The 23,248-nt window shown below is 37.9% G+C and overlaps 1 protein-coding gene across 1 annotated transcript in view; it reads left to right on the top strand.

Annotated features, from left to right (window-relative positions):
- ITPR2 (inositol 1,4,5-trisphosphate receptor type 2) overlaps nt 1–23,248 on the top strand; it is a gene marked incomplete at both ends in the record, with an annotated part of 260,856 nt that overhangs the window by 105,761 nt on the left and 131,847 nt on the right. The window contains 8 exons of the mRNA XM_079549692.1: nt 531–696; nt 3,327–3,500; nt 7,302–7,391; nt 7,518–7,643; nt 8,877–8,999; nt 10,515–10,715; nt 16,385–16,636; nt 18,200–18,325. Of these exons, the coding sequence (XP_079405818.1) occupies nt 531–696; nt 3,327–3,500; nt 7,302–7,391; nt 7,518–7,643; nt 8,877–8,999; nt 10,515–10,715; nt 16,385–16,636; nt 18,200–18,325 (1,258 nt within the window). The remainder of the gene's footprint in view (nt 1–530; nt 697–3,326; nt 3,501–7,301; nt 7,392–7,517; nt 7,644–8,876; nt 9,000–10,514; nt 10,716–16,384; nt 16,637–18,199; nt 18,326–23,248) is intronic.

Here is a 23,248-nt window from a genome sequence, read left to right on the forward strand (position 1 = left end):
TGATATGTTAAGTATAAATGTGATTTCTTTTGCTTGAGATTGTAAATATGATTCCTGAACTACAATGCTTTTCTCAAGTCCCACAATTTTTGAGCATATTTTTTCTTGAATGAAATTTTAATATCAGCTGAAAAGGGAAGGATTAAAAAGGATAGGCCCAATCTCTGATAAAATGCCATTGACTTCAATTAGTTTGAACTGTGAATGAACTTGGTGCAGTTTATCTAAAACGTAAATGAATGTTTTTGCAATATGGATTTTAATCACAATATTTGACACAGTTCATACATATTTACTTTTATTCTGTAGCATTTCTTGTGCTACAAGATTGCCAAAACAGCATATTACTGTAGGATTTAAATACCTATAAAATATGTTAAAAGGGCATTTATAATTTATATCCCACAGCAGATCAGATGTGGTTGTAAGAGCTGTATAGAATTAAGATTGTACTTTTATTGCATATTTCTGTCAAAAGATTTTATTATTTTACTTTATTTGGTCTTTTTTTTCCTCCATATCTGTTGAAGAAAAGAAAAGAATGCGGTTCAGCTTGATGATGAAGGGGGCAGAACCTTTTTACGAGTCCTCATTCACCTCATCATGCATGATTATCCTCCTTTGCTCTCAGGTGCTCTGCATCTGCTATTTAAGCACTTCAGCCAGAGAGCAGAAGTTCTGCAAGCATTTAAACAGGTACCAGTGGGCATATAATTATTGTAGGGAATGATGGGAAAAAGTTTTTCCAAAGACTGGTATTTTTTTTTAACCTGCTGTTTGTACCTAGGTTGCTCTGAAAATAACATCTCCTATTTGTTTCTATGGAAAATACAACACTACTTGACAGAACAGAGTCTCAGCTAAAAAAAGTCTATTTTTCAATACATAGTCACCACCATTAGTTATGCATTTTTGCCAGTGAGAAACAATAGCCAGCATGCCATTCATAAAAACCTGCACTAGCTGCATTGCCATCTGGAACATGGCTTGTCTTTCAAGTTGTTCTCACCATTGCTAAAATGTACCACCCACTACCTCGCTGTGCTCACATACACTGTTTGGTCTCCATAAACATTCAGCAAATGTTGATGAATGCCAGTGGGTGTCATATTTTCTGTATGGTGGAATTCAGTGATGCACCTTTCCTTCATACACACTTCTATCTCAGACACCATTTTGTCAGATTTGTCTGCTGCTATCTGTCACGTGGCAACAAAACGTAATGGAGTATTGGTGGGAAGGTTCAACCTCTACTGCCGTCACACCAACATATGTTTCTGATGTCATGGGCCAGCATAATAAAATAGGAGGCATTACTTTTGGAGCATCCTTCATGGTTTGACAGTGCTTAAGGGACTTTTCTTAAGGGTCCCAAGTCAGCAGAGAGACTTTTTTTTTGTTTATATTAGAGGTGAACACGGTGTGCTAGTGCATATTCTAGTTGTGTATCTGTAACTGGAAAATCTATGTCTGTGGTGACAGCTGGGACACAGATATCTCACAGTGAGACTTGATGTAGTGATCCCTCAGAGACAGAGCTTGTAGCTTATGTTCTGCAAGCACTGTACGTGTGTCAGCAATAAGATTTTCCTGTCTCCAGGATTACCTAAACTGGATGTAAAGCAGTACTGCTGTAAATGCAGTGTTTTCAGTTCTAGCTGTAATTCAGGTGTCCTTGCACGGACTCTTTGCATCCGCTGCATGATACAGATATGCCCAAACAACAGAAAGCCAGTAATGGGGCCAAATCTGTCTTCAGCTTTTACTCTTTTGTCTTGGTAGCATTGCATGTGCATGGTCCATGTGTCAGGGGATTAGTGTTGGGAAATCTGATGTCATGTGGCTAGATAACAGAGACATATCTGTTACGTAACCCTATAACATATGTTGTTAAGACCATCTGATGTTTATTTCAGGAGTTTACTAGCATATTGTCTCACTGTTATGTAAGATGTGGAGGCTTCTCTTGTTTGGAAACAGATGAATGATAAAGACCTGGAAAGCTTTTGTTTAATGTTTTTTGCATTGTAGCATAACAGCCTCCTACCAGGATTTTAATGTTAGGCCTTGCAGATTAGGTGCATAAACAGCTCCTATTACCAGGTTAGCAAGGATTTGAGTAGCTTACCATGTTTTCATAAAGGAAGGAAAAGGCTAATAGGCAAAATACACAAAAAAGATATAGAGAACCTGGAATATGTGGGTGAACAACATTCGTAAATTCTGCTAAATAACAAGGTTTTACTAAGCAGTGAGAAGAAGATGAAAATTTTGTATTACAAGGTAGTGAATGTTTGCCTGCAAGTAGTGATTTTTTGTTTTCAGTGTTCCTATCAGTTTTCCTATCTGCCATGTGATTGTATTCCTTTAAATAAATAACATTTTTTAATGTTGCCTATCGGTTAATTGTGAAGATTATTGTATTTTTTGGTATATCATCTTCATTAACAATCTTGGGAGAGCAAAGAGTATTACAAAGAAGGGAAATGTGTAGATCATGGTAAATAAAGAACTAGAAATAACAGTGAAAAGCAGGAACAGACGATTTAAGCAGTACAAGAAAACTAAAGTGCGATTAATCTTAGTAAGATGCAGCTGCTCAGAGAGTGGGAATATCTAAGCCTGAATGGTTCATGAGCTATTCAAACAAGTTTGTTTTTTTTTAACTGGACTAATGGTGTTAAAGATCCAGTATTTCTCACTGGTTATGTTGATGATCATTAAGTTGCTGGCCATTCTGACATTTCTTTGGATCTCCTGATTCCTTGACGTACCACTATTTTTCTCCTTTGTTTTCTTTTTCTTAGAACTATGTTGATAGATTAAGCTATTTCAAATTATATTGTTTCAATATCATGAAGATCATCGTCATGGCATTGGAGCTTACTCCGGAGCTTACTCTCTTGAGAGCTCAAGGCCTTGTGAATTATGTACTTGCACTGAAAAAATTTTGCAGTGTGTTAAGGAAGGATGGAAAATGATCCATTATTATGAATTATGAATATTATATTATGAATTATTAATAATATAATATAATATAATATAATATAATATAATATAATATAATATAATATAATATTATATTATATTATATTATATTATATTAATATTATGAATATTATAGCTATCCTGCTTTGGGCAACCATAGCTCTGCTATAGGTTTTTACTGAATGGATGCTAAAAACACCACATATGCGATATTTTAATTTCATAGGGAAGGTTACAAAAAACATCTGAAATCAGGGTCCTAGAATGGAAACTGTTGGGCGAGTTTCCCAGATTAAGTGGTAGTGCTGTAATAGCCTTACGATTTACTGTATTTATAGGTTCAGTTGCTGGTATCTAATCAAGATGTTGATAACTACAAGCAAATCAAGGCTGATCTTGATCAACTGCGTCTGACTGTAGAAAAATCGGAGCTGTGGGTTGAAAAAAGCAGTAGTTATGAGAGTGGAGAAGGGGGCGATAATCAAACCAAAGGGGGAGAAGAGCCAATAGAGGTGAGTTTAATGCCTTTGCTGCTGGAATTGTTTCAATATGAACATATAGTTTGATGAGCAACTGCAAACTAATGATCTGGTAAATCAAAATAGTGAAGTGGGAGTGACCAATATTCTGTCTGGGCTTTAGGATTAGACAGAATAGAAGATAAAACTTTTTAGAATCAGTCTATTGTATCACATTATCAGTGTGTTCACTTCTGCTCTTTTCAGTAACTTCATTCTTACTTCACAGAGTTGCCTTCCTTTCTGCCCAGCAAGCAAGCCATAACTTATGACATAATGGAAGCCATGTAGGAATCACATCTTAGGAGTTGTGTTGACTTGCAGGCAATATCTGTTCTTGAAGCTAGGAGAGAGGAGCACAATTGAGTGCACATTTTTAAACACCCTTAACAAGCCTACAGTCAACCAAGCAGAAGATTGACTTAAGAAAATCTAGAATTCTAAAGGGAACAATTTTTTATTTTTTTAAACCTTTGATTTTCCAAATCTTGGTGAACTTTGTGTTTTGAGAGACTCTTGGACTTGATACTGGAACCATGAATACCTGATTTTATTTGTTTGTTTGCTTATTTTAATTTTTGTGTTTCTTTGAAAGCTGAAGTCCTTAAATAATTGTCCAGCTGCACAATGAGTTTGTAAGAAAATTTGAAGTTTTACAAGATTTGTTCTGGTTGAGGTTTGTGGCATAATAGTAGACAGAGCAGGCTTTTCCCCAGCATTTATTTTTGCTCTGTAACTTTCATCAGTTTAAGTGACTTTCTAACACATCACTTTCCTTATTTTCTTCCTTACTAGATTCTTCTCCTGGCAAAAATGTAGAAAGCCAAGTGTAGATTATACAGGATTGGGAAGCTGGTGTATTTTGGAAGAGTTAGGAAGCCATTGAGAAAACACTGAATAGTTACAGATATCTAGAAGAACACTTGGCTTGTCAGATGGGAAAGTAGATTTTTTGTGGCTTAAGAGGAGGGGAAATTCAATCTTCCAAGGTATAATCCTGATTTCTTGTCATAGTGTAGGTCCTAGTCCTTCTCTGATAGAAGGTAACTGAATTTAATTGTGTCAGAACTGGGGAAGAATAAGGACTTTATGAACTTAAGTGGGTGTGATTTCCTACTTTCTTTCTTCAAGATTAGTTCTAGTAGGAAAGAAAATGGTCCTTTATATATTTAATGAATGGAAAATGGAATGGGAGGACAGGACACAGAATTGCAGCAGGATATTACAGTGTGTTTTGATTTTTTGTTTCTTTTAAGCAGTAATATGTTTTTGAAGTGTAATAAGATCCTTTTGTTCGTAAAGATAGCTCTAATGTTAAGGAAACTCAAGGAAGGAGGATTCAAAGCAATGTGCTTTAGACAGAAGCATCCCTAAGTGAAATGTTTTCAGTAGTTTTTCCCATGAGGCATCAGTGGGTCTGTATGAATTAGCACTACTTCAGTAGGTGTACAGTATTATCTCTGACAGGCCTGTGAGGATATTGTATCAGAATGGTAATGCATAGTCTGCATAACTGGTTAGCTTATCTGATAACAATTCCATGAGAGCTGTACCAATATACAGTAGCTTAGAATTTTGTCCTTTATTCTTTCCTTGATAAATTATTCTTTAATGAAAAATCATGAAATGTTTTTACCTTGCAAAACTACTCTATGTAGTGAATTCTCTCTTTGATATCTTATGTGAGACTTAAGAGGTAGGGTGCTGGTCATAATATACAATGTATGAAGCAGGTGACTAGCTTCAAGAAGAGGAATATCCTTGTGAAATCCCCTATTTTTAATGAGTCCTCAATATTTAGTACTGAGGTGGATGAACTTGTAGGTCCTCAGGAATAAGCTCCATTAGCTTGTGCTTAATTTCTCACAAACTACACTGAAGTGTGCACAAAGGCTTTAATTACATTCCACAACAGTATCTTAAGCCCACACTTCTGTCTTGATATTGCAAGACCGCTGTGTTTTTAAAAAAATCATATGTATTTCATTACCCTTGGTCTTCCAAGTATTTTTGGATCATTTTTTCAGCCTCTTTTTTTTAATAACTTTGGGCTGGAGGTGTTTGGTTTGTTTGTTTGTTTGTTTGTTTTGCATGCAATCACATGACTCCAAAAACAGAAGTTTTGAGAGTGGCCCTGTTCTTCTAAGCAAAGGATTCAGAGTTCTCTGCAACAGAACAATAAACCCTACATTTATGCAGGATTGTCTTGATAGGAAGTGGAGTTCAGAAGTATAGGAGAGTGTTTGGAGTTAAGTCAGACATAATTTAGGTATCACATAGTATTAGGAATGCTGAAATTAATCTCATGTAATTGAGCCTTACTTAGGAAAAGCAAATAAAGACCCTGCTTGGTTGTCTCTAATTAAGGTGGACTGTAGACTAGTGTGGACTATAAAAAGTGTGTTTTTGTTGTCCTCTCACTTGAGGATGCTTTGATGATGTAGCAGAAACACAACTCTGCGAAGGAGAAGTATACAGTCTCAGTAAAAGGACTTACAGGTGAAAGTGGAATACAGTGCAGTGGAACTTACAGAATTTCTCAACTTCACAACTTCAGGTTCCAAGTGAGATAAACTTACAGCACTCTCAAGTGCTTAGTATTTCCTTGCTCTCCTATTCTGGTCTTTGGTAGTTTGCTTTGGTTGTGGAAATGTTTAAATCCCATATCCTAAAAGTGGGGAGAAATATTCAGGGAGAACCTTTCTCAGTGCAAGCTCTATGACTTCCCATCCCTTATGGAAAAGCGTGACAGAGAATGTCTATCATGGGGCATAACAAGGCAAGATATGCAGCTGAGTGTCTGTGGTATCCCAGTGGTGTGATTAGCTCTTGATAACTACATCTGTGGAATACTCTTATGGGTTCAATAAACAGGTTTTTATTTTGTTAGGAGATAGGGATAGATTCTGCAGTTTAATGCTGATCAGCATTTCCAGATAAGATGTATAGTTCACATGGATTATAAAACTACTTTGATTGAGGAAGAAGTCTGCTAAAAGGAACAGGTAGATTAATCTTGGTTAACCCCCAGTCCCAGAACAGGAGAGAGTGGTTAATTATAGCAAAGAGCCTGAAATATCTTCCAAAGTATTGATTCAAACAGGCAGAGAGAAGGCAGCATGCATACTAACAAACCTAAACAAATAAAAATCCACTGTTGTCACATAGATCAACATGACCATGCTTGAACAGCAGTGCTGACACTGTTATAAACAGCTTTCATGGCCAAATGGTTCAGCTAGCTGTTCTCGCCCTGCTGGAAATTAAGACCAGATGGAATTTATAGATCTTCTAATCTTCACGATCGGCTAAGAAAGTTCAGAGAGAGTTTTCAGGTACCATAAACATTCTGATTGGTGTGCACATATGTTTTAGCCCAATTCTATTTCCTAAGACACTAGGAAAATTTAAAGACAAAATGAAACTTGGAAATGTGCTACTGGTAAGGTTCTTGTTCTAATAGTACCTGAGTTCCTAGTTGATTCTTCCCTGTATCTGGTCAATGTTTTGAGGGTATGCTCTCTTTTAGGAGGATCAGAAGCATGAGGACATAGAATAATTGTCTCAAATAATGTTGGAAATTTGAAATGAGAGAAGGGTATGAATGTGAATCTTTTAAATCACTGGACAGTAACATATGGGTGGTTACTTAAGGGTTGTCTTCTTTAATGCGTACGTTAAGTCTGTTCCCCATGAAGTGCTACAATGCTGTTTCTCCACTTGTTGCCTTGCATAATTAGTTAATATTGAGGAAGATGCAGTAGATCTATTCTTGTTATATGTTCTTTGTTACAGGAGCCAAATATTTTGAGTCCAATACAGGATGGAACCAAAAAACCCCAGATAGACAGCAATAAAAGCAATAACTACAACATTGTTAAAGAGGTTGGTGCATCTGTCAAGAAACTCGCTTGAAATACATGTGCGATAAAGTGATTTAGTGATTATTTTAAAATATTCTATTTATGTTTTATTTCCTTTTTGCCTACATATTTGTTTATTTGTTTACAGATTTTGGTTCGACTCAGCAAACTTTGTATTCAAAACAAAAAGTGTCGAAATCAGCAGCAGCGATTGCTGAAGAATATGGGTGCCCACTTGGTAGTCTTGGATCTTCTGCAAATACCCTATGAAAAGGTTAGTCTGATAATATTGATGGTAAAGGGCATGAACTCAATAAAAGGAAGGTCTCAAAAGATCCATGAATCAATTTGAAAAATTCTTCATGCTAAATTCTGTGAACTGTGGTATAAACATAAAATAATGATGGATTTCTCTCCGTTGATACTAATGACTGTGCTGTCATCCCATTCCTAAAATGTGTAAACCTTAGAATTGCAGACACACTGTACAATCATGAATGATGACTCAGGGGAGCTCTTGGCAAAGTGTTTAAATTCCTCTGTTGGGTCCTGATAGGAATGCTATTGTAGACACATATGATGGACAAACAAACTTTCCGAAATCATTTCAATGTTTCTGTGATGGCCAGTCTCTAACCTGGGTCCACTCGTAGGTTTTCCGTAAAATAATGTGATTTGTATTGATTTAGTGGCTGTGAGCATATAAGTGAATGATTTAGATGAGCTTTTAAATAGAGTATCTTTTTAGATCTTACATGAAGCACTTAAAGGAGATAAAACCTCTGGGCTGCGTTTTCCTGACTGACATACATAAATATTATGATAGAAACACTGGATTCAATATAATAATTAGTGCTTGTTCATGTAGCTGGTTCATTACATTGTAGTTTGAGTATTATTTGAGAGAAATATAAAATCTGAATGAGTTTAGAAGTATATATTTGTGTAGGTTATTTGTTGGATCACTAATGTGATTGACACAGACATGCGCGCATATTTTATGAATAACTATGTAACAGCCAAAGCTTTTCAGAAGTTGGAATCATTACAGACTAGTGAGTGCTTTTGAATATCAAGCCATTTACCACTTTTTTTTAAAATTAGGAAATGATAAACCTGCACTAGGAAACCATGCTTTAAGTTCAGTATCTTTAACGTCTTGCAATTATTACAGCAACAAAAAGAAACCCCACAGTTCCTCCAGAAATTTGTAAAAGAACAGTAACTGCAGACTAAGCCATGAGACCAGAGGCTAAGAAAACTGGATGGAAAGAATTAGAAACTTTAGTGTTTGTGCTATTACCTATGTCTCCCTATGGTCAAGTAGCTTCACAGTAAGGTACAATGTTAATGGACTGTAAAGGAAACTGGATAAGTTGCTTTTTCCAGAGGGAGAATTCCTACCCTGTATAGGCTCAGGTTTGTTCCATCTTGAATTCATATAGTGCAGATATGTAATGTGTGTTTAGGTATGTCCAGCTGAAGCATTCTTCAATTCTTTCTCCAGAGTGATGAAAAGATGAATGAAGTTATGAATCTAGCCCATACTTTTCTTCAGAATTTCTGCCGAGGAAATCCTCAGAATCAAGTTCTCCTCCATAAAAATCTCAATTTATTCCTAACTCCAGGGGTAAGTATGTCATTTTAAATAAAATATAGAATCAGTGAAAAGTGACAGTGCTAAGTAAATAATTTTATTAAATTATGCCTTCTCTGCTTCCTCTTTTCTTTCCTATCTTTTCTCCTTTATTATTGCTCTTTAAGTCATTGCTTTTAATGTTGCTGTTTTTAAAGTATAAAACAGTGTTACCTATGGGATTTACTGGTAGTATCTATTAACATGGGTTGCATCATCGCATCTTGTGTAGCTTGACGATGATAATTTGTGAGGATGAGTTAAAACTCATTCTTCCTAACTCACTCGCATCTGGACTGTAAGTCAGGGAAGAAAATGCTGTGATTATGCTTTCATGAGGCTTGTATGGTAACAAAACCTGACATGTTTTTGTCAATGGTGATTCCATTTGATTCAACTAATATAATTTTTTTCCCTTTATTAATCAGTCTTGGCATTAGACCTCTTTGTCAGAGTCCAACTCTTTATATATGTCTGTGTTTACAACTAAGACGTATAAAATGACACTTCTTTCAGTGGCAGAACAGCTGAGCATAATATGTTTTTTTTTTAGAAAGAGTGTGAATATTAGTACAGTTAACCTCTGACCTCTCCACATTACTGAAGGAAGTGTTTATTTGTTTATTTATTTATTTATTTATTTATGGAGTTAGTGAAGGGTGCAGGCTTTTCCACGGGGTCACTGGATCTCAGATTTCGTCCTATCCAGCATTCATAGTAAGTTCAAGTACCAAGTATGGACCCTATTTTCTCTAACACATTTTTTCTTTTGAAGCTGATCTTCCAGTCAGCTCAGTTACTGTGCTTTTGTTCATATTGTGGCACAATCGTCTTTTCAAATGATGCCAAACATAAAAGTGTGCTCCAGGAGCACACTTGACTTTGGAGAAGTTTGAAGGAAAAGCTTCCAGAATGTATACAGTCTGGCTACTGGGTTTTTAGCAGTATCTCTTTCTTAATAGCGATCTGCTTTTATTAAAGAATTCTATTCACTGATAGAAAAATAACCTTAAGGTCCTTCTGTAATTCATGTGGAAAGAGATATGCTATCAGAGAGGGATCAGGCTAGATGTGCATTGATTCATGTGCTAGAAATGCCTTCTTCTATCAACCATAGAGGATGCCAGAAGTAAGTAAGCAACTTTCTGAAGGATCTCTATGCCAAGTTTAATAGTATTAATAGTATCAATGTGGTCTCAGTTGTCTTGAATACCGAAGTCCCTATGGAGTGCTCTGGCAGTGTATAGTGCGTTACGAGTGTGTCTTCACCTTCCACATGAGCATACGTTTTGTTAATGTCTACCTTAGGACCATTTTGTAGTCCTAGGAAAAGGTAGAGAAATGCCATCGTAAAATCCAGAAATTGAAGTAACCTTAAAGTTACTTGTTTATCTCTGGGCTGGTGGGCACTGGATTCTTCCAGTCATCATTTACTGCTGTGCCTTTCTCTAGCCTACAGTCTTGTGAATCTTTCAATCTCAAAATAAATCTGCTGTTTTTATTTCTTAGCTTCTGGAAGCTGAAACCATGCGGCATATCTTCATGAATAATTACCTTCTTTGTAATGAAATTAGTGAAAGAGTGGTACAGCACTTTGTACACTGCATTGAGACCCACGGCCGTCATGTGGAATACCTGCGTTTCCTGCAGACCATTGTAAAAGCAGATGGCAAATATGTGAAAAAATGCCAGGACATGGTAATGACAGAGGTAGGTTAATAGTTTGCATGTTGGTTGTTCACACGTTTTTAACACACTAGCGTTCTGAGATTGCTTTCTCCACTCTTATTACCAGTGGGATACAATGCCATTGTAGCTTTAGAATTTTAAATAGTACCATAAGTAATATTTTAGCAATTCAGTCTTTCAGGGAATTTAGTCTAATTTTATAGGGCCATCTGTGTAGTTACTAGAAAGAAAACATGGGTGTTATCATATTGATAACAATATGTCTGTATGTAAAAGATGTAACATAAATCTGAGTAACATAAACCTTTATTTTCCTGTGGTGTACGTTAGGATCCCATGTACAAATCTGTCTTGCATATTCTGGTATGGTTTTGCCCCATAGTATGCTCTTTTCCCAATGGATTTATCTAAGTAGTGTTGTAGACCACTTTTTTAACTATGTAACCATGTAAAGACCCTTCCTCCTACTTTCTGCTTTTGTTTACAATGCTGTAATTCTGGAGCATTTCTGCTAGAGTTTGTAGAGCTACTCTAAATAGATAAATGTAGAGTTTGACCTGGTAAATTCCACAGAGTAGTTTGTGGACGTATCTTAATGCCAATTATGTTATTAACAAAATACTTAATTGACTTCTCTGCAAATAGTATTACATGTATAGTGTGCATGATAAATGAGATCTTTGACTTGCAGACACTCATGCATTTAATTGTAATTATTTTAAAAGCTCAGTGAGTTAGTGGGTAAAATAGAATATGGTCAAAAGCCCAGATAAGATCACAGTAACAAACATTTTTCTTTTCTTTCAAAGTTCATTTGCGTTTTCGAAGTGCATCTTCAGAAAGAAAACAGAAAGAAGCTTTAGTTGTGGTACGAATAGAACTAAAACCTGAAAAAATTTAATTCCATAGCAACAAAGAAGAAAAACTTCTAATTGAGAAAATAAAGCTTTGGCTTACATGGATAACCTTTAATGAAATCTACCTCAACCTTTTCAATTTGACTGAAGTGTTTTAAAATGTAATCTCAATTACAAGCCTTTGATTTACATAATTCAGATTGTTCTTGTGCCCTAATGCTTTTCGATATTTCCCCATTCACCTTAGCTTCTTATGGATTTTTACTTTCTGATCAAACACAGTTTTGAGACTTTCTTCAATTAAATGCATTTTGTTACCGATATGTAAGAGCAGAAACATAAATTGTTATACTGCATTTTCAAATTGACCGCATGATGAACAATGAAATGAAGTTGGGTATGACATTTAAATCATGTTTTTGAAAGGATTTGGTATGGGAAACACTGTTATTTTTACTGAAGAGAGTGAAATCATAGAATCACAGAATGGTAGGGGTTGGAAGGCACTTCTGGAGATCGAGTCCAAGCCCCAGCTAAAGCAGGTTCCCTACAGTAGTTTACACAGGAAAACGTCCAGGCAGGTTCTAAATATAGGAGACTACACAACCTTTCTGGGCAGCCTGTTCCAGAGCTCTGTCACTCTCACAGTAAACAAGTTCTTCCTCATGTTTGTATAGGACTTCCTGTGTTGCAGTTTTTGTCATTTATTCCTTGTTCTGTTGCTGCACAGCACAGAAAAGAGCCTGACCCCATCCATTTGACTTCTCCAACTTAAATGTTTGTAAACTGTGATGAGATCCGACCCCTCCATCTTTTCTTCTTTATCCTGAACTGTCCTAGGTCTCTTAGTCTTTCCTCGGGAGGGAGGTGCTCCAACCTCCTAATAATCTTTATATCCTCCCACTAGACTCTCTCCAGGATATGCCTTCCTTTTTTGAACCAAGGATCCCAGACCTTTACAAAGTTTTTCAGATGTGGCCTGACCAGGGCAGAGTAGAGGGGGAGAATCACCTCCCTTGACTATTTTTAATGAAACCCAGGATCCCATTGGCTTCTTGGCCACAAGGGTACACTGCTGGCTCATGGCCAATCTGTCGTCCACCACAACAACCAGATCCTTCTCTGCAGAGCTCCATTTCAGAAGATCAGCCCCCAGCCTGTAAAGGTGCATGCAGTGATGACTTGCTTAAAAAAAAAAGCAGGGAATTACAGTTTAACAATTATGATTTGTTAGAAAAGAATACCAATAGTGAAATTTGAATGGTGCGTGAATGGCATTGCAGTGTAATAAACAGTGTAGCCTAGTGGTTGAAACTGAGATGAATCCAGGACTATTTGTAAGCAAACAGTTGAGACGTACTTTGTGACCTTAAACAAGCAGTGTAACTTTTCTGTGCCTCCAGATGGGGTGTGTAAACAATTTACTATAAGACAAGATAGAGTGAATATGCAACATGCCTGCTCCTGTGTTTTCTTTTACCCCTGAGAATTTTATCTTATTCCTGTTTAGTGGGAGTAAGGGATAAACTAATCATATTTACATGTTTTAGCACATGCACACAGATCATTGGAAAGAGTACTTTTCATCGTAAGATACACTTACTGGGACTTAAGTCCCAGTCTGGCTCATTCACCTGTCCCTATGTCCCCAGAGTGCTACTGAACTTTACCTACCTGAGATGTCCATTAGGGCACTTTTTATCATTACAAGCATGCTTCAAGGTTCCTGGAACAAAAAGCTGCCTGCCAGTGCAAAGATTATTACAAAAGAGAAAGCAGAGTTTACTTTTGAAGCAAATCAGTGTGGTAGCAGAATTTTTTATTATCTGTGGTGTTTCGGAATGATACATTGCAGAGCATCAGCAACTCCTTTGATGCTGTCCACCATTGATTATACTTTAATAGAATTCTTAACTCCTTTAAAATATACTTTAGTGGAAGAAAATGTGTTTTTACTACTTTGATTTGTTTTGTTTGTTTGTTTGTTTTTGCCCACCATCATTGAGTTCACTGAACTCAGTAACAACTTCACCTGGTTAATGCCAGATACTGCCTGAGGGTAGGGAGGCCCTTCAGAGGGATTTAGACAGGCTGAACTGCTGGGCTGAGGTGAATGGGATGAGGTTCAACAAGGCCAAGTGTCGGGTCCTCCATTTTGGCCGTAACAACCCCATGCAGCGTTACAGGCTTGGGGATGAGTGGCTGGATGAGTGTGAAGAAGAGAAGGACCTGGGGGTGTTGGTTGATGCTCGGCTGAACATGAGCCGACAGTGTGCTCAGGTGGCCAAGAGGGCCAACGGCATACTGGCCTGCATCAGAAATAGTGTGGCCAGCAGAAGCAGGGAGGTGATCATCCCCCTGTACTCAGCACTGGTGAGGCTGCATCTCGAGTATTGTGTTCAGTTTTGGGCCCCTCAGTACAGGAAAGATGTTGAGATCCTGGAGCGTGTTCAGAGAAGGGCAACAAAACTGGTGAGGGGTCTGGAGCACAATCCTTATGAGGAGCGGCTGAGGGAGCTGGGATTGTTCAGTCTGGAGAAGAGAAGGCTCAGGGGAGACCTCATTGCACTGTACAACCTCCTGAAGGGAGGTTGTGGTGAAGAGGGATTTGGCCTCTTCTCCCAGGCAACGAGCGGGACACGGGGCAATGGCCGTAAGTTATACCAGAGGAGGTTCAGGTTGGACATAAGGAAGAACTTCTTCTCTCAGAGAGTGGTCAGGCACTGGAATGGCTGCCCAGGGAGGTGGTGGAGTCACTGTCCCTGGCAGTGTTCAAGAGGCGCCTGGATGATGTGCTGCGTGATATGGTTTAGTACTAGTGGTGGCAATGGTGATGAGGAGACGGTTGGACTGGCTGATCTTATAGGTCGTTTCCAACCTTGTGATTCTTGTGATTCTTGTGATACTTCTCTTCCTTTTCTGTTTTTAGTGAAATCATATTCTCTGTACAGGTCAGTGGGTTTCCTTTGCAAGTCACCATTAAAAATGGATAAATTGGGGAAATACACTAATATCTTCTTGCCTTGCATTTACTTTGTCCCCTTAGCTCTTCCCATGCTTATGCAATATCATCTGATTTGATTTGTGGTTCATCACAGTCAGTATGTGGCAAACATGACATACAGAATCACTTTTCACAATCTAATGCCTTGTGGTATTCCTTCCTCATTCATCAGTGATAGGTACGTAAAAGGACAAGGGATCCTTTTGACTTGCCCTTTTATCAGCAGCACTGGAACAGATGTATGTGGATTTGATGTAAGATTGAAAAAAAAGAATCTTGTCATTCATCTTTGCAAAACATTCATAAGAGGAAAATAATTATGGGAATGTAGTGGTCAACCTAATGGGAAATTACACAGTACATACCTTCTCAGAGGGCTAGGTGTGGATTTTCTTAAGAATTTTGTATTTGAAGTGTCTTAAGAGTGTAGTATTCTAGATATCAGCATTAAAAATGTCAACTTTCCAACATTTTGAATACTCATATTTTCCCTATTGTCCTCTTTGTCATTGAGAGTAGTGAAATGTATGACTTCTGAATTGCCATATTGTCTCATTCTTCCCTTCCAAGCATTTGTCCTTTTAAACGTTTCCTCTGTTCAGTGTCCAGAAAATATCTATTTTGAAAAGTCTGATTGTAAACATTTTAAAAATGAAAGAATAAAAAGGAGAAATAGGAAAAGAAGTAGTGACTGAATTCAGAATTCAATCTACACAGTTATCAAAGTAAAAATAATCAAGCAGAGAGGAAATCACAATTTGAAACACTGGAAAAATGTAATGAATTTTTTTCTGAATTTTGTTACTTTTCAGCTCCTCTGGGAGACTAGCTTTCATTCCTTCTCGTGCTACTTTGCTATTTCTTTACAGCTCCACCAGTCTTTACTTCTACCCTTGAATTCAGTAAGCTATGATTTCATGTCACATGCAGACAATGTCATATGCCTTGTTCACAAAATACATGTGGCTGTTGTGCTTCCAATTTGTATTCTGCACTAAAAAGGGTTTATGGGAACTTATTTTCACTTCCATTAAGAGTGAACTATGCTTGAAAGGAAAGTGATGAAGAGAAGACAGGTCTGCTGTCTTGTCCAAGCTCACAGAGTAGCACTGGCAGTAGGCATATTCTATGTATGTGTTTGGGGGATATGTTCAAAACCATATGAGAAGAAAACTTTTCCATGAGATCTGCTGAGATGTAGCTGCCAGCATCCATCTCTGCTCTGGATACTCTTGAGATGAGCAATGTACCTGTAGTAAATTCAAATATTTTTCACATACACCAGTTCGTTGATAAGTGGAAGTGCTGGAATGACAGTGACAGTGTCGAGACTCATCTGCCAGATTTCCACAGGTTAGGAAGAGTTGTTCTTTGTTTCAGATTAGGTAAATTCTGGGTGAGCCACAGGCTTTTTCTGTAATATCTTTGTACCTCAAGTACCTTGTAGAATAAGGATAATAATGCATCCTGGCCTTACAATAGGATATAAGAGTAATTAACTAACTTCAAACAGACACTGAGATGGTGGGAATAACAATGAAAGCCTAATGTCTTAGGTAAACAGAGAGCTACATAGAGATTAAACTTCGAGTTCACTTTGCATGAACTCATTCCTTGGTGATTTATTCCAGATTTACACTTACAGATAAGAGCAGTTTGCCTTGGCCATTGTTTTGACATGTGCATTTTGTAAGCATCAGACTAATTTTTTATTTTGTGGGGGAGGGGCTCCCTAGCTAGAGAATTGTTGTGTGCTTAAAGGTAGAGCAAAGTAATTAAGAAAATGATTGCAGTGCAGGGTTCTTAAAGTGTTGTGGTATCTTTTTCAGCTGATAAATGGGGGTGAAGATGTGCTGATATTCTACAACGATAGAGCATCATTTCCAGTTCTACTCCAAATGATGTGTTCAGAGCGAGATCGAGCAGACGAGAGTGGACCCTTAGCGTATCACATCACTCTAGTGGAATTGCTAGCAGCTTGTACAGAAGGAAAGAATGTATATACAGAGATCAAGTGCAATTCACTCCTGCCACTGGATGATATAGTGAGAGTGGTGACCCATGATGACTGCATACCTGAGGTAAGACTCACTGAATGATGGAGCAGAATTACAATTTTTAGAAACACAGAAATATTTTGCTGTTTCTAATATCCTGAAAAGTTGAGTATTTACGCAGAAAAGAGGCTTGAAGCAGGTGTCACTTGTGGAGGTAAATAAATGAGAAAGGATTGTTAATATTTTTTTAAGTAGAAAACTGTCCCTTTTGCTGCCTGCTGTTAGTCATTTCTGGATCGGGAGAATTTTTTGTTGTTGTTTTTGTGGGTTTGTCCAGCTACTGTTAGAATTTAGTCCCCTGCTAAACTTCTGGCTGTTAGTGGCAAAGAGTAAGCTAAGTGATTTGTCAGGCTAATATTTTTCCTCTGCTTTGAACTGTTGGAAATTCTAGAGTAACATTCTATCCATGTTGAAGTCACTGGGAGTTTTGGGTGAAGTCTTGTTTTATTAAATTCAGTTCCAGTCTGGCAAATACCCTTTTTCGCTTCATATACAGGCCTAATTCTGCAGATAGTACCAGTAATGGCTCAGTAGAACTGTAATACTTCATGCTGATGAGAATGGTAATGCTTGCACCAAATTTGATGTGATCAAAATAAGTCTTCTTACAGTCTATGCAGGACCTTGTTCCGGCCTTGCATATTGGTCAGGAGGATTTCTATAGGCTGTTGGAGGCATGGGTTTCGTATCAATGCAGCTAGGCCTTGCTGAAGTATATAATTCCTCTGTCCCATAAGAAAGTCACCTTGTGATCAACTGATTCTTTTCTTATAAAGTAGAATGTTTGCTCAAATGGTTCCTCCTAATGTTGACGTTAACAGCTGCTAATTAAAAAAACCCAAACAAATGAAACCTAAAAGACTTACATCTAAGAGTTTTCTCCTGACCTCTTTAAACTGCGACCATCTCTTCTCCTTTGACCATGTCAAAGTCTGTATTTAATACGTACATTTCAGTCACTGGATATCCATTTTTATGATGTGCTGGCACAGGCTTTTAGTACAGGAGAGGAGTGAAGTCCTGCACTGCTGTGGCAGTAATCACAGCGCTGCAAAAGCTTTCTCTTTCATTTAGGTCTGAGTTGTACCTACTCTGAATATTAGCGCTGCATAGGATTGTCAGAAAATAGGGATTGTGGTCTCATCTCTGTTAAAGACCTTTTTTGATATTTGTCAGGCCTGTCACAAGGCATCAGCCCGCAAGGATCAGCTGATTAATACATGGGTGTCTTCCATTTTGGCAGTTCCTGATTTTTGAACCAGACCATTGTATTCTGAATGTCATTTTAATATCAGTTATTAACTGTTAAATTAATAATGTTATTATTGCTTTGTGGGGGAATTGGTATTAGAGTTTTGGAGAACATCTCTATTTTTCTTAACGTGGTCTTTCAGTAAGTACATTAGTGTATTTGTTGCCGCGCTTATCTCTTAAATCTTTAGAACCAAACATACAGTGTTACTGTTATTGGCATTTCTTAGAATTGGAAGGATGATCTTATTCATTCAGTATTCTTACAGAAAATAGGTATGTTAATGGCTTCTGTTGTTCTGTTTCATATTGTTTCTGTATTTGCTCATCCTGCAGGTGAAAATTGCCTATGTTAATTTTGTTAACCACTGTTACGTGGACACTGAGGTGGAAATGAAAGAAATCTATGCCAGTAACCACATTTGGAAGTTATTTGAGAACTTTCTTGTTGATATGGCAAGGGTAAGTTTCATGAGGTATCGTATGTTGCAGTATAGTCAGGGATGACAACTGAACTTTGTGTGAATTTCCTTAATTTTATCCACTGCTTTTTCAAAGTTGAATATAAATATATTTTTAACAGATCATCATTTCTATTTTATTTTATCTGTCATCATTTAACCTGCTAATTGCTAATGGTCTTCTTTGTCTAGAAGGGCACCTTGGGCACATGTCCCTTTCTCTTTACTTCCAGAAAAACAAATTGGATGTGTGGGTTTGATACACAAGAAACAGGGTTGAAAACATTTTGTCCTTCTACTGGGAGTGTGCATTACTTGTGATTATGGTGGTAATTAAAACAAACAGCCACATCTGTAATCTCCTAGCTTTACTCTCTTAGTATAGAGAGAATCAAGGATAAAGAAATTCTTTGTCTCCTGTTTCTTCTTTAATTTAACCTTGGCCTTTTTTTTTTTTTCTTGGTCTTTTATTCTGCTGTCACTACATTCTCACTGCTGCAAAAGGCAGGTGTAGAGCTCTACTTTTTCAGAATACTAATTAGTGTATAAATGATCAGCTTCAAGGTGATGGGACATAGTTGGTAGTGTAGGCATTCGATTCCCTAGAATCACAGCATCGTAGAATTTCCAAAGTCCAACTCCAGGCTCCGCACGTGACTACACAAAAATCAGACCATATGTCTGAGGGCATTGTCCAGACGGTTCTTGAACTCTGGCCAGCTGGGTGCCACTGCCCTGGAGAGCCTTTTCCAGTGCCCAGCGCCCTCTGGTGAAGAGTCTTCTCGTGATAGCCAACCTGACCCCTCCCTGTTACAGCTCCATGCTGTTGCCATGGGTTCCATCAGTGGTCACCAGATAGAGTTGCATCAAGTTTCAAGTCATAAGTGACGTAAGTGATATTCAGTTTTCCTCTCCTGATATTTTGGAAGAAATATAACTGGGAAGCTTATTACTTCCGGAAAAATAGCATGCCATAGTGGAACCAGGAGGAGAATTTAGTGTGAAATAATGAGTACAGCTTGCAATACCTATCCTTTTTCTAGCGGGTAGTATTTCTTGTAAGAGCCTGATATTGATGTCTATTAAAGGAGTTGCTCTTTCTCAGGAAGTAGAAACACAGGTGTTTGGTTTTTTTTTTGTGCTGGTGGCCAATATTTGACTGCCAGCCAGTAATTTGAAAGTGTTATGGAGCATGTTCTCATAGTGCATGTCTATCCTTTCCCTGTCCGTGGTCCATTGCATTTCATAATCCATCAAGTTCTCACTCCTTGCATCTTTCATTTTGTTGAAATTAGAGAAGAAAAGGAAAAAGAATCTCGATTCAGTCCTGCAGCAAACATTTACACCAGAGTAATAGTGTGCCACAAAATCATTTCTTTGAAACCTACTGGGAGAAAATACCATACTCATAGTCACAATGATTTATGGCCAAAGGAAGAATGAGTGCTGAGACTTGTGCTGTGTGATAGGCACAGGGGCCTGTTCATTTTTCTGTGAAACAGAAAACTTATAAATGTTTTTATTTTTGCCCTTTTCTGGGCACAGGTTAACATAGGAATATTTGTGTTCTTTTTTGATGGTAGCTGTTTTCAGCAGTAAAGAGACCTCTACAAGTTCAGTTTTCTTGCTGTTTGCCTTGTTGCTTAGCTGAAAAGCCCTTCCGGACATACCCACTTCATTTGCAAATTAAGATCAGGAACCTTCTTGGAGCACAATTCCAGTTTTTAACCTTACTGTTTTTCACCAAGAAGTATTTTCTCTTGCTTTAAATCCTTTTCTGGGTTGCACTTTTCTGATATATCATGGTACTGACCTTCTGACGAGACTCCCCTCCCCAACTATTTGACACGATCAGTTTTCCTGGCCTGTTGGCTTAAAGCAGATGCATGCAGAGAAGGGACTCTGCCCACTGTTCACTTTGTGAGCCTGGAGACATGCTGCCATGTGATTTGGAGTTATCCTGATGCTGGTGAGCCTTGAACTTGTTCTCATTTGCTAATAGGACAAATTTGGCTCCAGGTCTTCAGAGGTGAATATTGAGTGTTTTGTTAATGCTATATTTTGTGTGTGTGCCTTTTTCTCCAAATGGCAAAATGCAGGTTTTTTTTGCTCTCCTGAAAAGTCCTTAGGGCAAGTGCCTAATTAGCCCTTTTTATTAAGATTATCAGTGAAAACAAGTAAAAGAACATATCCAAAATGCTTTTGCATGTTCTGCTCTTCTGCCAGGCCCCATGCGTAGCTGTATCTTCTATGTTATTGAGCGTATTTGGCTTTCTGGGTTCCAGGCTGAGCCTCTGAGTTATAAATACATCAGCTTTATGTAGCTATCAGGACGGTTAGAATGCTGTCAGCTTCATGAAAGATGTTACAATACCTTTCAAAGCATTTAGAAAAAGAGCCCTTTGATCCTCCGTGTTGCAGTGAGCTAAAAGAGATGCTTTTGCGTGGGGGAAGGGGAAATGCTTTCCTTTTAGCTGCTACAAATGCCTGTCACTGGGTGAGTTTGTGAGCTTTGAGTCTGAGTCTGTCATTAGAGAGCACTAAGGTGAAAGATGGAGAGTGTTATCCTCAGGTTGAATTCCTTCAACCTGAAAAAAGAAATAAGGAAAAAAGAAACCTTTTTTTTTTTTATCTGTTGCTAGACCAAAGAAGGAAATATTTAGTCCTCAACTGTCATTCTTTTTCAACACTGTGATACCTTGCAAAACAGGCAGTTGGCAGATGTGTGTATTAAATTCCATTTGCCAAAAGCAATTGCTCTTTCAAAGACACCTTTTTCTGCTGTTTCTGCCAACCTACTTTCTCCCGTGTATGACTGAGAGCGCATCACTGAGCAGGTGGGTGCAGCTCCAGGAAAGGCTTCCCTTTCCCACAGGTGGCTCATTCTGTAAGTCAGCAGCTGTATTCTGAGCAGGATTAAAAACAGCTGAGATCTGACAGCTGTGAAGTCATCGTGACTTTCTCCTGCAGAATTTTTGAAATATTATTCATGTGAGTTTTGGTCCCAAAGTCTCTTAAGAGGTTTTTAAACACTGCTTTCTCAATCTTCATCTCCATTTCACGCATTTCAGGTTTCTTCTTCCACAGAGAAACATCTTTCAGTCCCCAGAAGGGCAGAGGGATAAGAGCAGATAAGAGAATTTTCAAAGTCCTTCTGAGATGGGAATGTTTCAGACCTGTGTTTAAGCAGAGTGGTATCTCCCCATATGGCTCTGCCATGCTTATTCACTTTTAGACAAGTGAAGGAAAAGCTTAACAGCATTTTGGAATTGAGGTTTGGTGATTTCTAAATTCTCCATGCTAGTGCTGCACAGCTCTGTCTTCCCGTTGGGATAACAAATACTCAGCCTCCGTCAGAATTGCCATGCAGATTAATTAAAAGCAGAAGAATACCAAGAAGTTTTCAGTTCTATGATATTTTTATTTTTTTTCCCAACTAAGTTTTGATTATATATCTCAATATTATACCTCCACGAGGGCCACAGAAGAGGAGGTGTCATACTCTCCTCAAACTGGAGGGTTGAAATGTTTACTGTTCCATTTTAGCCACTGTTGGTTCTCTGACCAAAATCTTTCCTTTCCTGAAGTGATAAGATTGCACTACGTGGAGGCATGACTTGTTTTTCTGACACATTTTAGAAAAACAGACAAGCAAAGCTCCTCCAGGTGCCTAATTCTTGCAGCTCTCAAGTTATCTTTGATTATTTCTCTGCCTGCTATATGACACTGCTTTTGTTTTGCTGTATCTTGCACTTTTGTGAGCCATATCTTGCACTGCACATGGGTGCTTTTAGATGTCACATCAGTAACCTTCCTTGAAGTGCTGCTGGTGAAATTGCTATCTTGTGGTGTCCAAGTGTCACAGTGGCACAGCGTAATTAGAGGGTGTATTTGCCCTGTGTGAGATTCAGGTGCTGTGTATTATGTCTCTAGTTCTGCCACCCATTTTTCTTTGTGACCTTAAGCAATTCACTCAGCTTCTCTGGACTTCCGTTCCCCATCCATAAGGTGATGTAATGATAAGTACATACCGTGCAGATTCATGATTTTGTGTTAAAAGCTCAGATAGTTTGAAGGTTACCCCAGAAGTCTGTAAACAAAATAAATTCTGTTCTTGCATAGATTCTCTAGAACGTTGCAGAAGCCTGTGGCTTGCATTGGTGAAAAAGAATAATTTTGCCTTTCATTTCTTTTTAAACCTGACTAGAACTGCTTATTTGAAGGCTAATGAAGAGGTAGGATGAGTATGATATGTACGCCTTGTTTGTCCAGTCCTGCCTTTCTCACCCTGACTTGCTTTGTGTAGACTCCTTTTAGCACTTCTTTTAGTACAGTTTGGACTGACATATGCAAAGTAAAAATAACTCTGTATAGATGTTCAAAAATGTTGAGGGGAAAAAAAAAAGAGAGAAGAAATACTGAAGCACGTATGTACCATCCCAGTAATGTTTTCCGTTCTTTAAACTTGACATCTTTATGCAGCAACAAACTTTTAATATTGTACCAAAGAGTGTATTTAGGAATCACTTCTACAAATCTGCCCATATCCTCCTACAATTTAATCATCTTTCTGTGCTCCAAAATTGTCCCAGTGCTATCCGTTCTCTTCTTTCATTGTTTTTAGGTTGTCTTTTCTATTTTCCTCATGTGGCTTTCTTAATTAATGTTGTCTGCTTGAAATCTGGAAGGCTGTTAGTATTGTCTATGCTATTTTCTTCTCTTTCCCTCCTTTTAAACATTTATTTTTTGCATATGAGCTTCACCCTTGCCACTCGTTTGTGTTGAATGTGGCAAGAAGATAAACATTACCTGAAATCTTTCTAACCTAATGGGTTTGTTTCAATCTGTATCTCTAAAACCTCTTCCAACTTACCTCCAATAGGTAGGGAATAGGAGGGAACGTTCATTTTCTTCTTGAATCTGT

Source organism: Tetrao urogallus (assembly GCF_951394365.1).
Source record: "Tetrao urogallus genome assembly, chromosome: 1".
NCBI classification, from domain to species: domain Eukaryota; kingdom Metazoa; phylum Chordata; class Aves; order Galliformes; family Phasianidae; genus Tetrao; species Tetrao urogallus.